At 43.7% G+C, this 12,666-nt stretch overlaps 1 protein-coding gene across 1 annotated transcript in view; it reads left to right on the top strand.

Annotated features, from left to right (window-relative positions):
* PRIMPOL (primase and DNA directed polymerase) overlaps nt 1–12,666 on the top strand; it is a 44,812-nt gene that overhangs the window by 14,562 nt on the left and 17,584 nt on the right. The window contains exons 3-6 of the mRNA XM_004696463.2: nt 231–328; nt 3,621–3,750; nt 7,165–7,312; nt 10,672–10,959. Coding sequence (XP_004696520.2) covers nt 231–328; nt 3,621–3,750; nt 7,165–7,312; nt 10,672–10,959 — 664 coding nt within the window. The remainder of the gene's footprint in view (nt 1–230; nt 329–3,620; nt 3,751–7,164; nt 7,313–10,671; nt 10,960–12,666) is intronic.

Below are 12,666 nucleotides of genomic sequence, written 5' to 3'. Positions count from 1 at the left end.
AATATAAGTAATTTGATTTTTCTTGGCCTAGACTTAATTGTTTTTCTCTTCCTTTAATAACACAAATGTTCAAATTCTAGTTATCTAAAATTTGAAGGTATACTCTGGTTTCTCTTCAGATCTTATAAATCGCCTTTTACTAAAATTTGAAGGTAAAAATGTTTATGGCTATTTAATTGCTACAGTTGCAGTTTTTAAATTTTTGGAATGTAACTTTTGATTTTGCAAAGGATGTTCATGTATTTGCTTTGGAATACAAAGTGGGAGATGGACAACGGATTTACCTCGTCACAACCTATGCTCAGCTTTGGTTCTACTATAAGTCCCGGTAAGTAGTTTTTCAATGCAGCATACTAAAGCTAACGTGACATTTCTTCCATCTAGCAGTTTTTGTAAAATAAATTCAGATTGAATTGGCTTTCACAGTCCTTGACCCCAAATTCCGTTACTTTTTGGTAACCAAATGTACCAAATAACCTATGCCTTCAGGCTGAGTCTGACTTATAGCCTCTGTATCAGACAGCATAAAACTACCTCCATAGGATTTACAAGACTATAAAGACATTGAATTCTACCACCAGATGTTGTTAGGGAAAAAAATCATGGGCACTTACGCCTCGTGATCCAACGTTGTGCATGTATGACAAGCATAAACAAATCTGTCTCTCTGGAGCATTAACTCTGTGCTCTGGCAGTAGTGAATGCTGACGTGTGGAGCTAGAGGCACTGGCTGTGATGCATTAGGTTAGGGGTCCGTGGGGCTGGGCCAGGCTTCTCGGCGGTTTGGAAGTCATATGATGATGTAATTTGGCAGTTACATAGTGATGTAGTCACCCTCCATTTTATGAACTGATGTGATCATCCCCTGTTGTTGCATAACACCAGAGCTCGCATTAGAACCTGGCCTTAGGAAGCTAAGCATGTGGGTAGGTGACGAGCAAATATACCTATCTTGTTCATGTGTGTTTGTGTGTGCACGCACACAAGAGTAAGTCAGAAAGTATTGCAACAAAATCATAGGCACCTTTAGTAAACAAAAACATCAAAATGTGAAGCTATGTCCCTCCATATCTTCCACGTACGTGTATACACTTCTGAAGGCAGGGTTTCCGTCTCTAGCCCTTCCCCGCAACCTTCTGTGCTCCTGGATTTACACCTTGTCAAAACCGCTATTTTGGTGTCCTCGGGGATTCCAGTCGTGTTCCTTTTAAATGTTCTTTGAGTTTGGGGAACAAAAAGAAGTCCAGAGGGACAGCGTTTGCCACCCTTGAAGAATCAACAAGTGTACTGTCATGAAAAATTCCTTGGCACAATGCAGTTTTCAATTTTCTCAAAACTTTGTTGTAAGCTCTGGTGATTGACTTGTGTCTGTTGGTAAAACCTATCAAGATTCCCCGTGGGAATCCTACAAAACAATCCCTATAACCGCCTGAGCTGTTCTCTCTGCCTGGAACTTAACTGGCCCAGGCTGGCAGAGCCCCTCAGAAGCCACTGTTCACTGTTGATTATACTTTCTGTTTTGAAGTCACCCTTAGTGAGTCTAACTCACTGCCTTCCAGTTTCTGCTGACTCATAGCGACCCCAGAGAGCGGCGTGGAACTGCCCCTGTGGGTTCCGAGCTTAACTGTTTACGGGACTAGAAAGCTCCGTCTTTCTCTCCTGAGGAGCTGTGGTTTCGGACTGCAGACTTTGCAGATAACAGCCTAATTCCTAACTACTAAGCCACCAGGGCTCCTCCTACAGTAAGACACGTATATTACTGAGAGATCTTGTCTGTAGTCATCCACTGCATCTAGAGACATGTTCATTGAAACATGTTCTGTTTAGAATAAGGCCGTACATGTATAACTGGAACCACAGTAGCAATACTTTTTTACTTAGCTTCATATGTTCGTGTCCTTCTGTTAACCAAAGGGGATTCTGAAGTTTCTTTTTGTGTAAGCAAAAATTAAATTGTACTATCAAGAAAGGAGCCCTGGCCTTGCAGTAGGTTACCAGTTGGACTGCTAACCACAGGATCAGTGGTGCAAATCCACCAGCTCCCATCAACTCAATGACAGTGAGTTTGTTTTTGGTCTGCTCCTATAGATTTACAGCCTCTGAAACTCACCGTGGCAACTTTACCCTGTCCTATAGGGTCACTGTGAGTTAGAATTGAATCTACTCAATGACAGTGAGTTTGATTTGGGAGCTCTGGTGGCACTGTGGGGGAAATGTGGAGTTGCTTAAGTGCAAGGTCAGCACTTCAAACCCACCAGTTGCTCTGTGGGACAAAGATGAGGTTGTATGCTCCTGTGGAGATTTATAGTGGATTTGGTTTGGATTTTCCTAATCTCAGGTGAATTCTTGTGTTCCCATCTAACAATGAAGAAATTGCAGCTTAATATAACTTTAGATCTATTCAAGTACTTATACTTATATAGAGAAAAGGGGAACAGATTAATGTGGATTCCCTGAATTGACTAATGCTATTTTTATTAATTTATTTAATCAGCTGAGTTAGGCTATTTTTATTTTGATGTCTTTAATTCCCTTCAAATATAAAACTAAGTTTGCTTATGTTTATGTATAGATGACCCCACTTTGCAGTTGAAGCCATCAAGATAGTGTGAGATGATGTTTGCTGCAACTAAACCTCATCTTGCCCTGTCAACACAGTACTATTACAGAGCATGTGTGTCTAGTTCTACCTGCGTTTTGTGTTCTTATACTCCCCGTGCCAGACCATGACAAAATTCTCCCGCCACTCTGTGGTGTTCGCCTTACTCACTGCCATCGAGCCCATTCCTACTCATGGCACCTCAACAGAACGGCGTAGAATGGTCCCAGTGCGTTTCCAAGACTGGAACTCTCTCCAGCACTCGAAAGCCTCTTTCTCCCGGGAGCCACAGGTGGCTTCCACCTGCTGAACTTACAGTTAACAGCCCAATGTGGCTCCTGTTGCGCCCCAGGACTCCTGTTCATCTTATTACAAAACCTTCATTTGTATAACATGCCATTGGAAATTCACTCGGCCCCAGCTATTACTTAGGTGCTAAAGGGACCATCCAGAGAATCAGGTATGTTTGAAATCACCCTCTGTTCTCAGGAACTGAAGTCCGAGTCACATCGCGTGTACACCTAATTACCCGGGTGAGTGCTGAAAGTTCCTGGAAGCCAGATGACTAAAAAAAAAATAACCCAGTATTAACGTAGTGTCTTCCCAGTGAAAATGCTTTTCAATGTCCTCACAGAAGAGTCATGGACTTCCCAGAATGTGTGATCCTTTAAGGAAAACACAGTTCCTTTCTAAAACAATAGACCTCAGCAACAACAGAGCAAATAGAGAAGTGTTAGCTGCTGTTCAAATCCCCTGGCAGGAAATAACATGTTGTTTGAGGTTAAGTGTGTTTTCTCGTTAGATAATGCTACAGATCACAATGTCATGTTTCGTTTGGTGGAAACTCGGGAGCCTGAGCCATAAACCCATGGATGGCACATGCTCACTCTCTCATGTCTTCATTACTGCCTCGTTACATGTCATTTACAGCTAACACAGTCTCTCTTGAGATACAAGTTTAGCTCCTATGGTTTAAAAGATGGAAGACAGGAATCTCACCTTCTCAAATTTTTCAATCTAGCAAAAATCTCTTGCACTGCTATGAAGTTATACCTGAAAATTCTGTGTGCAAGCTTTATTTTGATCTGGAATTCAACAAACTTGCCAATCCAGGAGCCGATGGGAAAAAGATGGTGGCCCTGCTCATTGAGGTAAATATAGCGGCCGGTGTCTCCCGGTCCCCCTCCGTGCAGCTCTCCACTCTCTCGTGCGTTCGTTAGGGGAAACCAGCTTGTGTGATACACAGGTTCTGCAGCGCACCTCTGTTCTCCTGCTGTTCTTCCTAGGGCCTTGTTTCTGAACATCACATCTACCAGTAAGCTGGGCAAGGAGGGGACGGTGCAACGTGTGCTCATAGGTTTGCTAGCATTACTCTACCTGGTGAAAACCTTGGAGAAAGATAGAAGCTTGGGCATTTTCTGCATTTTTAATTTGTGGATTAATTATCTGACCTCCAGTATCATAGCTTACTCGGACTAAGGCCAAAGTAATTTTACCATCCAAGTGGGTACTGTGGACATCAAGAAAGCCATGGGAAAATGAGTGTCAGTGTGCTTTTGGAAATAAAACTAAAACCCTCACTGTCGTGGCGTTGTTTCCTACTCACGGAGACCTTATAGGACAGGGTAGAACTGCCCTTGTGCAACTAGCTCTTGACTGGAGTAGAAACCCCCGTCTTCTCCCAAGGAGCAGTGGGGGTTTCAAACTGCTGACCTTGTGGTTAGCAGCTCAACTTGTAACCACCGTGCCACCGGTGCACCTCGCTGTTAGTTCTCCATGTATATGAATACTGACTTTTTATGATATGTAACATGCTACTACAGTCAGGTGAGGTCAGGCACATTCAAGGTGGTCTGGCTGTAGACCGCTTCTGACATCTAAGATAGGATGTATTGTATAGGCTCTATGTGGACACCAGAGATTTTTCTAGTGGTACTTTGTGGTTATCAGTCCAATACTTAACTCCTGATGCCACAAGACTTGGGCTTCTAGTGGTACTTTAATAAGGTAATACCACAGGCAAAAAGACATCATTGTAGTAGAAACCTGAAACATTCCTAATGGAAGCAACTCTAGTACAAATCCCATTTGTAACATAAATTAATTCACACTGATTTATCAAGGATATTGCAGGGGTTTACATTTTTCTCTCCCTTAATTCTGTACATTATCCAGATAAGTTTAGAACAGTTATCTCCTGTATTAGCAAAATTTGAGAAAAAAAAAAAAAAGCTGTAGAAAAGAGTTCAAAATGTATACAGTGGTTGTACTTAACATGTTGACCAGCTTGGTTGAAAAATTTCTATAACAGGTTTTTAAATGATTATATGTTGAAATTCACTAATTTCACTTACTAGATAATTTGAATATAACAAGTTTATAATCCAGTAAGTACTTTCTCTTTGAATCGGTCTATGTAAAGAGGCAAAAATTAAGTCAGCTTTTGTTTAACGGATGGCTAATAAATAAGTGGATAATTACAACTGGTGATAATAGATAATGTACTTTGATTCAATAACTGACACATTTCAATAAGCTACGAATCCCGGGTTTAATGCATTTGGCAAAACCATATAGATTAGAAATAGTACTCAAGCTTTATTTTTAGCTTTTGTATTTGATAATTATTTTTAAAACTTATATTTTTAATTTAAAATTTAATGTGGTAGAGAATTTAGCAAGAGTGTGATAATCTTCTAGTATCTGAAGAAGCATTATGTTCATTCTGTGTTGCTCTAAAATACAAAACTAGCTTGCATTCATTTATCAATTTTTTTCTGCAGCTAGTAAGGACCAGACACCGTGCTAAGTACTCAGAATGTAATGGTGAGGCCAAGAAGACATGGCTTTTGCCGTCACAAAATGTATAGTCTAACGGAGGGTATAAAATAGGCGATATTCAACCGTTAGCATAAAAAAGTAAAGTGTCTTACTAATTAGAAATATATTTCTTTTTCATGTAATATCTGGGTGTGGCTCCCCTCTATTAGGAATGAGGCTGTCTTTGTCTTGCTGTTTTGCTCCCCCTAAGACATTGCCTTGCTCACATTGTCCAAGGTGTCACACCACCACCCAGCCTCCCTTCCAGTCAGTGGAAGTTGAGAGAGCGAGCAGCATGTCCCTGGTTTGAAGCATGTGACTTGGAAGGTGCACACTCTTCTTTTGTTCACTTTTCCTGGGTGAGATTTAGTCACGTTGCCAGACTTAGTTACAAGTGAATCTGGGAAATGTAGTCTTTATTCTGGATGGCTAGAAGTCTAGCTAAAACTCGGGATTCTATTTCTATAAAAAGATATTTTTAAAAAGGAGATACTGACAGATAGCCCGTATGGAGAAAACATGTGAAATTCACCACAAATTAGCATAAATTGCAGCTGCCAAGAGAGAAGTCGAGGAGGAATTGGTGGTAGGCAGGGAATTTGGAGAAGACTTGAGAGAAGAACAGGCTCAGAGAATGTAAAGAGGAATGTGGTAATTGAATACCGCCAGCTGTTAGGAACCTGGAGACTTGGCAGTTTACAGAAAGGTTTGCAAATCCAAAGGGAACTATGCATGATGTTCTTCGCAGCTACATTTTGCAAATAATACTGAGGCTTAGGGAGATGTGACTTGTTTAAGGCTGCACAGCTAATGCTTTTAAGCAGTGACTGTGTCAGATATAAGGAGCTGTCAGTTAAGCATTAGACTGCTAACCTCAAGGTTGGTGGTTCAACCCCCCTAGCCACTCTGAGTGAGACACACGAGGCTGTCCATTCCCATAAAGATTTACAAAGCCTTGAAAACCCTATAGAAAGTCCCTGTCAGTCAGAATCAACTCACTGGTGGTGGCTCGGTACCACATACTGTTTTAACACATTTGTCTCATTTTCTTACTTACTCCCTACCACAGCCCCCATGTTCAGTCTTAGTATTATTGCCGGGGGAGTTTCTGGGTGATGCAAATGGTTCAATGTTCAATGACGCCCAGAAAGCTGGCATTTCTCATCGGTCTACACTCACCTCGGAAGAAAGGCCTGGGGGTCTGCTTCAGAAAGGTCATAAGGAGTGCCCTTTGGTTTGAGAGCACATGGGTCACCAGGAGTCAGAATGGACTCTACTGTGACTGCCCTGGCCTTTCATCGTGACCCAGGGTGCAGTGAGGAGCACACGGTGTGGACTGGGCCAGCGTCAGAGAGTTGGTTGATAACCAAGCTCCGAGCCAAATCTACATCTCTGTGACTACAGAGCTTGCGTCCTGCCCGTGTGCTGCCTCCACGATCAGGGTCATGTAGCCCCCGACCTTGTTCTTTCAGACCCATTTGGGCTGAGAAACGTTCTATGTAAACTCTCTGTAAAACTATGACTTTTCAACTCATAGACAGTATTTAAAAAGATGCTTAAAACATGATTTCATTGTGATTGTAGAGAAGACTAATGGGTACATTATTTTATTTCTCAGATGATTTTAGTCCCGAAAACCTATGAGTTTTTTAACATAAACATGTATACTAATTTGATCATTTAAATTTGATATATTTTTCAATCCATAAGTGATTTGTTAATAGTTATTTCCCTTCTGTTTTTAGCATGTTTGTAAAGCACTTCAAGAATTATACAGCGTTAATTGTTCAGCTGAAGATGTTTTCAATTTGGACTCCAGCACCGATGAAAAATTCAGCCGCCATTTAATATTTCAGCTCCGCAATGTGGCATTTAAAGATAACATCCATGTTGGTGAGTGTGCTGCTGAGCGAGGGAAAAGACAGAGAAGACTGTTTGCTAGTCTGTGTGCTCTTTAGGATTGATTCGTTCTTTGGAGTTAGCACGGCCCTCCATTCACCTGGATAAGTCCTAATGGTCTGTTAAGGCTTAGAAGACATGAAGTCATTTGAGAAACCGTTCCTGTCACATAACCAGCTCCAAGTCTTTTGTTAGACCTCTCCTCTGGCCTTTTGATAGCTTAATTCATCACTTAATGCCTCACAGCATTCACCCCTTCCTGGCGTGATTTTTGGCTTTGCTCCCCTGCTGTTCTTTTGGGCAGAGACTGTTTCTTCTTCACCGTTGTCTTTCCAAGGTTAGCATCTAATAGTTATAATAAGAATGTAACAACAATAGCAAACATAAGTCGGCATCTAATATTGCTGAGTGAATGACTACCTGTTAAGTAGGTGCGATTGTCAGAGCAATAAGGCAGAGTGCTAACTAAGCAAGATGCTTTTTTGGTTCCTATTTGCGCCTCATGGTCTGTGCCGAACTGAAACATGTGCATCTGTTGATGGGGAAGAAGAGGCGAGTGGAAAGGTGATGGGTAACTAGTGGTCTCTGCTCCAGTGTCTTCTGAAAGCAGATGATGGTCGAGCTGGACGTGAGATAAAATTTCATCACATAGACGAAGATCAGAAAGGCTTTGCTATCTGAGGGCACAGCATGCACACAAGCACAGAGACAGGAATCTGTGGCTCACTCGGGGAGCAGTGGGTAATCTTTTGTGGCTAGAAGCAGAGACCATCCCCTGCTCAATGGAACTTCATCTGAGTCTTCGTGTCCCTACCACATGAGCGACCAGGATTAGAAATGGAGCAAAGGATATGAAGGCTTTCCCCAAATTTCCCCATGAAGTCCCTTCCCAGTATGTATCTCTTGACTACATTTGATTCTTTTTGTGAACCTTTTAGACAGGAACATTAGGTTAAATATAAGAGACAATAGAAGGTTTGCAAAATGTTTACATTTGATTTGCCAAAATATCCTCTTTGGCCAGCCTGCTGAAATTCTATGATTGACCAGTTTTTATTAGTCAGTAAGGCAGTCCCTGTATTGATGTGTGTGGGGATGGTGAGGTGGGGATGGGAATTATAAAGTTGTTTTGCTTCTAATTGCCAGTGTGGTGGTTTATACTGGCTCACGGAGGTGATATTCGGTACCTCCCCAGCCACCTAGCACTACCATCACCTAGCACTACCATCACAGACATGTTCTCACTTGTCTCATTAACCCAAGGGATGCAGTGGTTAAACGTTCAATCACTAACCCAAAGGACGGTGGTTCAAACCCACCAGTGGTCCCACGGGAGAAAAGACCTGGCACTCTGCCTGTAAAGACCAGAGCCTGACAGCCCTAGTGGGGCAGTTCTACTCTGCCCTGTACGGTTGCCCCGAGTAGTCATCAACCCAGCCGTACACAACAAGAAGTAGGCGGAGATGTAAGAGTCCCGGGACATTTCCTTGACCCACCGAAGTTTAATTGCTTTGTCCTGCCCCGGCCATGCCCCCTGAATGTGCCCGTCTCATCTGTACTGCTTTGTCCTTGCCCATGGTCTGGCTTCCTGTCCCTCTGTAAGTTCAGAGAGTCCTCATGTTCACGTGGTGATTGCCAGGATCAAATGCTTTTGCTTTCATTGTGATGTATAGTGTGTCATAATACGTTGGATTTATTTCCTTGGGGAGGAAAGTGACTCAGTCTAACTTTGGGAAAGGGAATTTTTAATTTAGAGTTTGCACGTCTCCTGATGTACAGGTCCAAACCTAGGTGATGAATAACGTGACAACTGAACTCGTTATAGACATTAAAATTAAGTTAGGCTTTCCTTACAGTATTACATTTCCCTAGTATTATTCTACACAAAACAGAATAAGGACTAAATTGTGGCCTGATAAAGTAGCATAAACAATAATATGGGAGTTTCAAGACGTTTTAATCGCCGTAATCAACTTTTAACTGGAAAGATTAGACCAGTGATCGGAAGAACTCTCAGGATAACTCACAAAAACCTCAGGGCAGTTACAGCCTGACCTGTCGGGTCCTTAGTCGGAAGGGTCTTAGTGGATGGCAGGGAGTCTGAGGAACCCCGGTGCCATCGTGGTTGTGTTTGGGGCTGTTAAGCAGCAGTTTGAACCCACCAACTATCGCATAGAAGAAAGAGGGCTTTCTACTCACATCAAGAGTTAGAGTCTTGGAAACCCACAGGAGCCCGGTACTCTGCCTGGTAGGGTAAGGCAATTAAAAAGTTTTTTAGGTTTTTTAAAAAAGACAATAAATATATTTAATACATGTATTTCATTTCTTTTACTATCACTAAAAACCAATGTCATACATTTTTTATAAATGAGAACAGTTGCAATGCAAATGTGTGACAATAGTGGTCATTTAGAAATATTAAGGTCCATGCTAGAAGCTTCCCTTCCCTTCAGTCCCTATCAGTGCTGCACCGTTGAGATTGTAACCGTGTGTTTCACACGAGGAAACTGACTCTCACACACAGACACTGTCGCATCTACTCCCTTACGCTGCTCGCTCTCATTAGAGATGCATCACCAAAGGCGTGGCGGCGTTTACATTGACAGCACTCAGGCTTTCTTCCTTAGCGTGATCACCCCAAATATCCTTAGTCTCTCTTAACTGGTACCCTTTTGCCCACTCCCTCCCATTCACCTTGTCTGAGAGTCAGTGCTCCACCCATGCTGGGCTTTCTTTGTAACAAGGAGAGAAAGGCGACATTCCTTGGTGGAGAAACCAGAGCCACAGCCACCTGCTATAGGGCAGCGTGTACACTCCTGGGAGTTTCCCGACACCCAGCTGGGCGTTACCTTGAAAGCCCAGCCCTTCGATTCTGTAGTCGCTGATTGTGAAGATAATTCTACCCAGTTGTGCTTGCTTCAGCAGCACATATACTAAAAATAATTCTACCCAGTTTGGGTTAATAACAGTGGTGCTTATGGTGACATCAGTAGGCTACACGCAGGTCCATACTGGCAACATGGATCTATTTTCTCAAGTTAACCTTCCCACTTAAACCGTTGGTTAAGAGTGCCACCGAGCTGTCCTATCAGTGGGAGTTAAAACGGAGACACAGCACAAGGAAGGAGGTTGATATGCTCCAGCTTATCTAGATACGGGTAATAGCAACAGCTCAGTTTATCTAGATACGGGTAATAACAACAGCTCAGTTTATCTAGATACGGGTACTAACAGCAGCTCAGTTTCAAAACCAAAAGTAACAAGTCGTATCACATGTAAAGTTGCCATGTGTAGATTTGCCCCTTGGATCTAGTTGCATAAAACAGCGTAATCATACGGCTTTTTTTCCTTAGGTAATTTTGTCAGAAAAATTTTGCAGCCTGCTCTTAACTTAATCACCAGTGGAGATGATGATGGAATTCCAGAGACAGCAGGGCCTGGATTTTCCCATTTTTCTGAAGCACCAAGAAAACAAGCAACTTTCTTTAACACAATGTCCATGCAAAAAGACAGGGACGAGAGTGGGGCATTGCCTTCAGGAACACTGGAGAGGCCTGGCTCCGCAGAGCACAGCAGCCCTGAGCTCTCGTTCTTAGTTGTGAAGACCCAGACAGGAGCGAGGCACCTTTTTGTGGATCTGGGTAAGCGCAATGGACAGCCCTCAGCAGACCGCCCTGGTGTACGTCTGTAGGAGACTAGTCACTACCCCCTTGTCATTTCCCTCGGCCCAGCACCGCTTCCCCGCAGGGTTGCTGGGGTCACTAGCAGAATGCACCCAGTGACCTCGGGTGCTGGCTCCACTACGTTCCTGTTCGGTCCCCATGGAAAGGACGCACCCAGCGGCCTGAGCTCCAAAGGGCAGGTGGTTTGTTTCTGCTCCAAATGCCAAAGGATTCCTGTGTGGAGCATTGGCAGGAAACAAATGGACCGGCACTCTGGCACCATGGAGAGGCTGGGTTAGAGTGGATAAACGTAGAAACAGAATCTAGAACTGGGGCTCTTGTGTGGCCAGGTCAGGCTGGGCATTTGGTCCATTGATAGCTCTGCAGCAGCGAGGGCAGCTTGTTGGTAGGGGTAGGTAGGGCCCACTTTATCAGCTGCCTGGACCCAGCTGCGCTCCTGCTCTCTGAATCAGCGAGCAGGAAGGCCAGACAGCAGTCTGCTTCAGCAGCACACAGGCCGGTGATGTGATGCAGTATACTTCATTTTTGTCAGTGGTTCTCAACCTTCCTAATGCCGTGACCCGTTCATACAGTTCATGTGGTGGTGACCCCCCTTCCAACCATACAATTATTTTCATTGATACTTAATAACTAATTTTGCTACTGGTATGAATCAGGTGACCCCTGTGAAAGGGTCATTTGAGCCTCCAAAGGGGTCACGACCCACAGGTTGAGAAACGCTGATTTTTATACTCCGGTTCTACCTAGTGGTTCCAAAAGCCGTAAGAGCAACCTTTGCCATCCTCCGTGAGAGTCCCTCGGAGAGGCCAGTTCCTAAAGGTTGAGAGAAAGTAAGTTAAAACTACAGGCAGGATAAGCAAGTGTTCCTTGTCTTTCAAGTCCCTGGGTGATGCAAACGGCTAAACACTGGACTGGGAACAGAAAGGTTGGCACTTCAAACCCACTGGAGGCACGTCGGTAGATGGGCTAGGTGATCTGTTTCTGGCGTGTTACAGCCTTGAACTCTGTACACTCACTGGGTCACAGTGAGTCGGAATCAAGGGTGACTGGCAACGATGTGCAGAATACTACGATCCGGAAAGACTGCATGTCTTCTTAGCACCTCTGACAACCAGTGCCAGACCTTGACAACGCGCTCACATAGTTAGGTGAGTTATCTTCGAGGACCGATCCGCTCCAGGAGGACTTGCCTGTGATCAGCCAGGAGAGAGGCGTGACTGAGCTTTCTACAGGAGAGCAGCGGTCACCAGGGACGGTGCCCCACCTCTGCCCCGAGATTAAAAACTCCAAACACAGCACCTGAGGCATGACAGTGATAGCCTTCAAAGTTAGATGATTGGACTCGCATAGGACGTTCCCTGATCTTCTCGTAAGAACTGTCTCTAAAGCAGGCCCAGCTTCATTTCGGTATCAAAAAGGTAGATCAGATGAGCATTGATTCCTTGATCTGATCAGTAGATTTTCAAATTCGATTGGCCTACTGCTCCCTTTTCAGGAAAAAAAAATTACTCAGCGCCCCCCTGGCAATGAAAAATGTTTATACTATAACCCACAATCCAAGATAAACTATAGGTATCTACTTTTGTAGCCCCGTGGAGCATCCCAGCACCCCCCACCCCGAGTGTGGTATTGTCCACATTGGGAAACACTATTGAATCTGGATCT

The sequence above is a fragment of the Echinops telfairi genome, unplaced genomic scaffold (assembly GCF_000313985.2).
Source record: "Echinops telfairi isolate 266 unplaced genomic scaffold, ASM31398v2 ScPeMD7_9;HRSCAF=40, whole genome shotgun sequence".
Taxonomy (NCBI): domain Eukaryota; kingdom Metazoa; phylum Chordata; class Mammalia; order Afrosoricida; family Tenrecidae; genus Echinops; species Echinops telfairi.
Note: the sequence above shows the minus strand (reverse complement) of the source record. Positions and strands in the feature narration are given on the sequence as shown.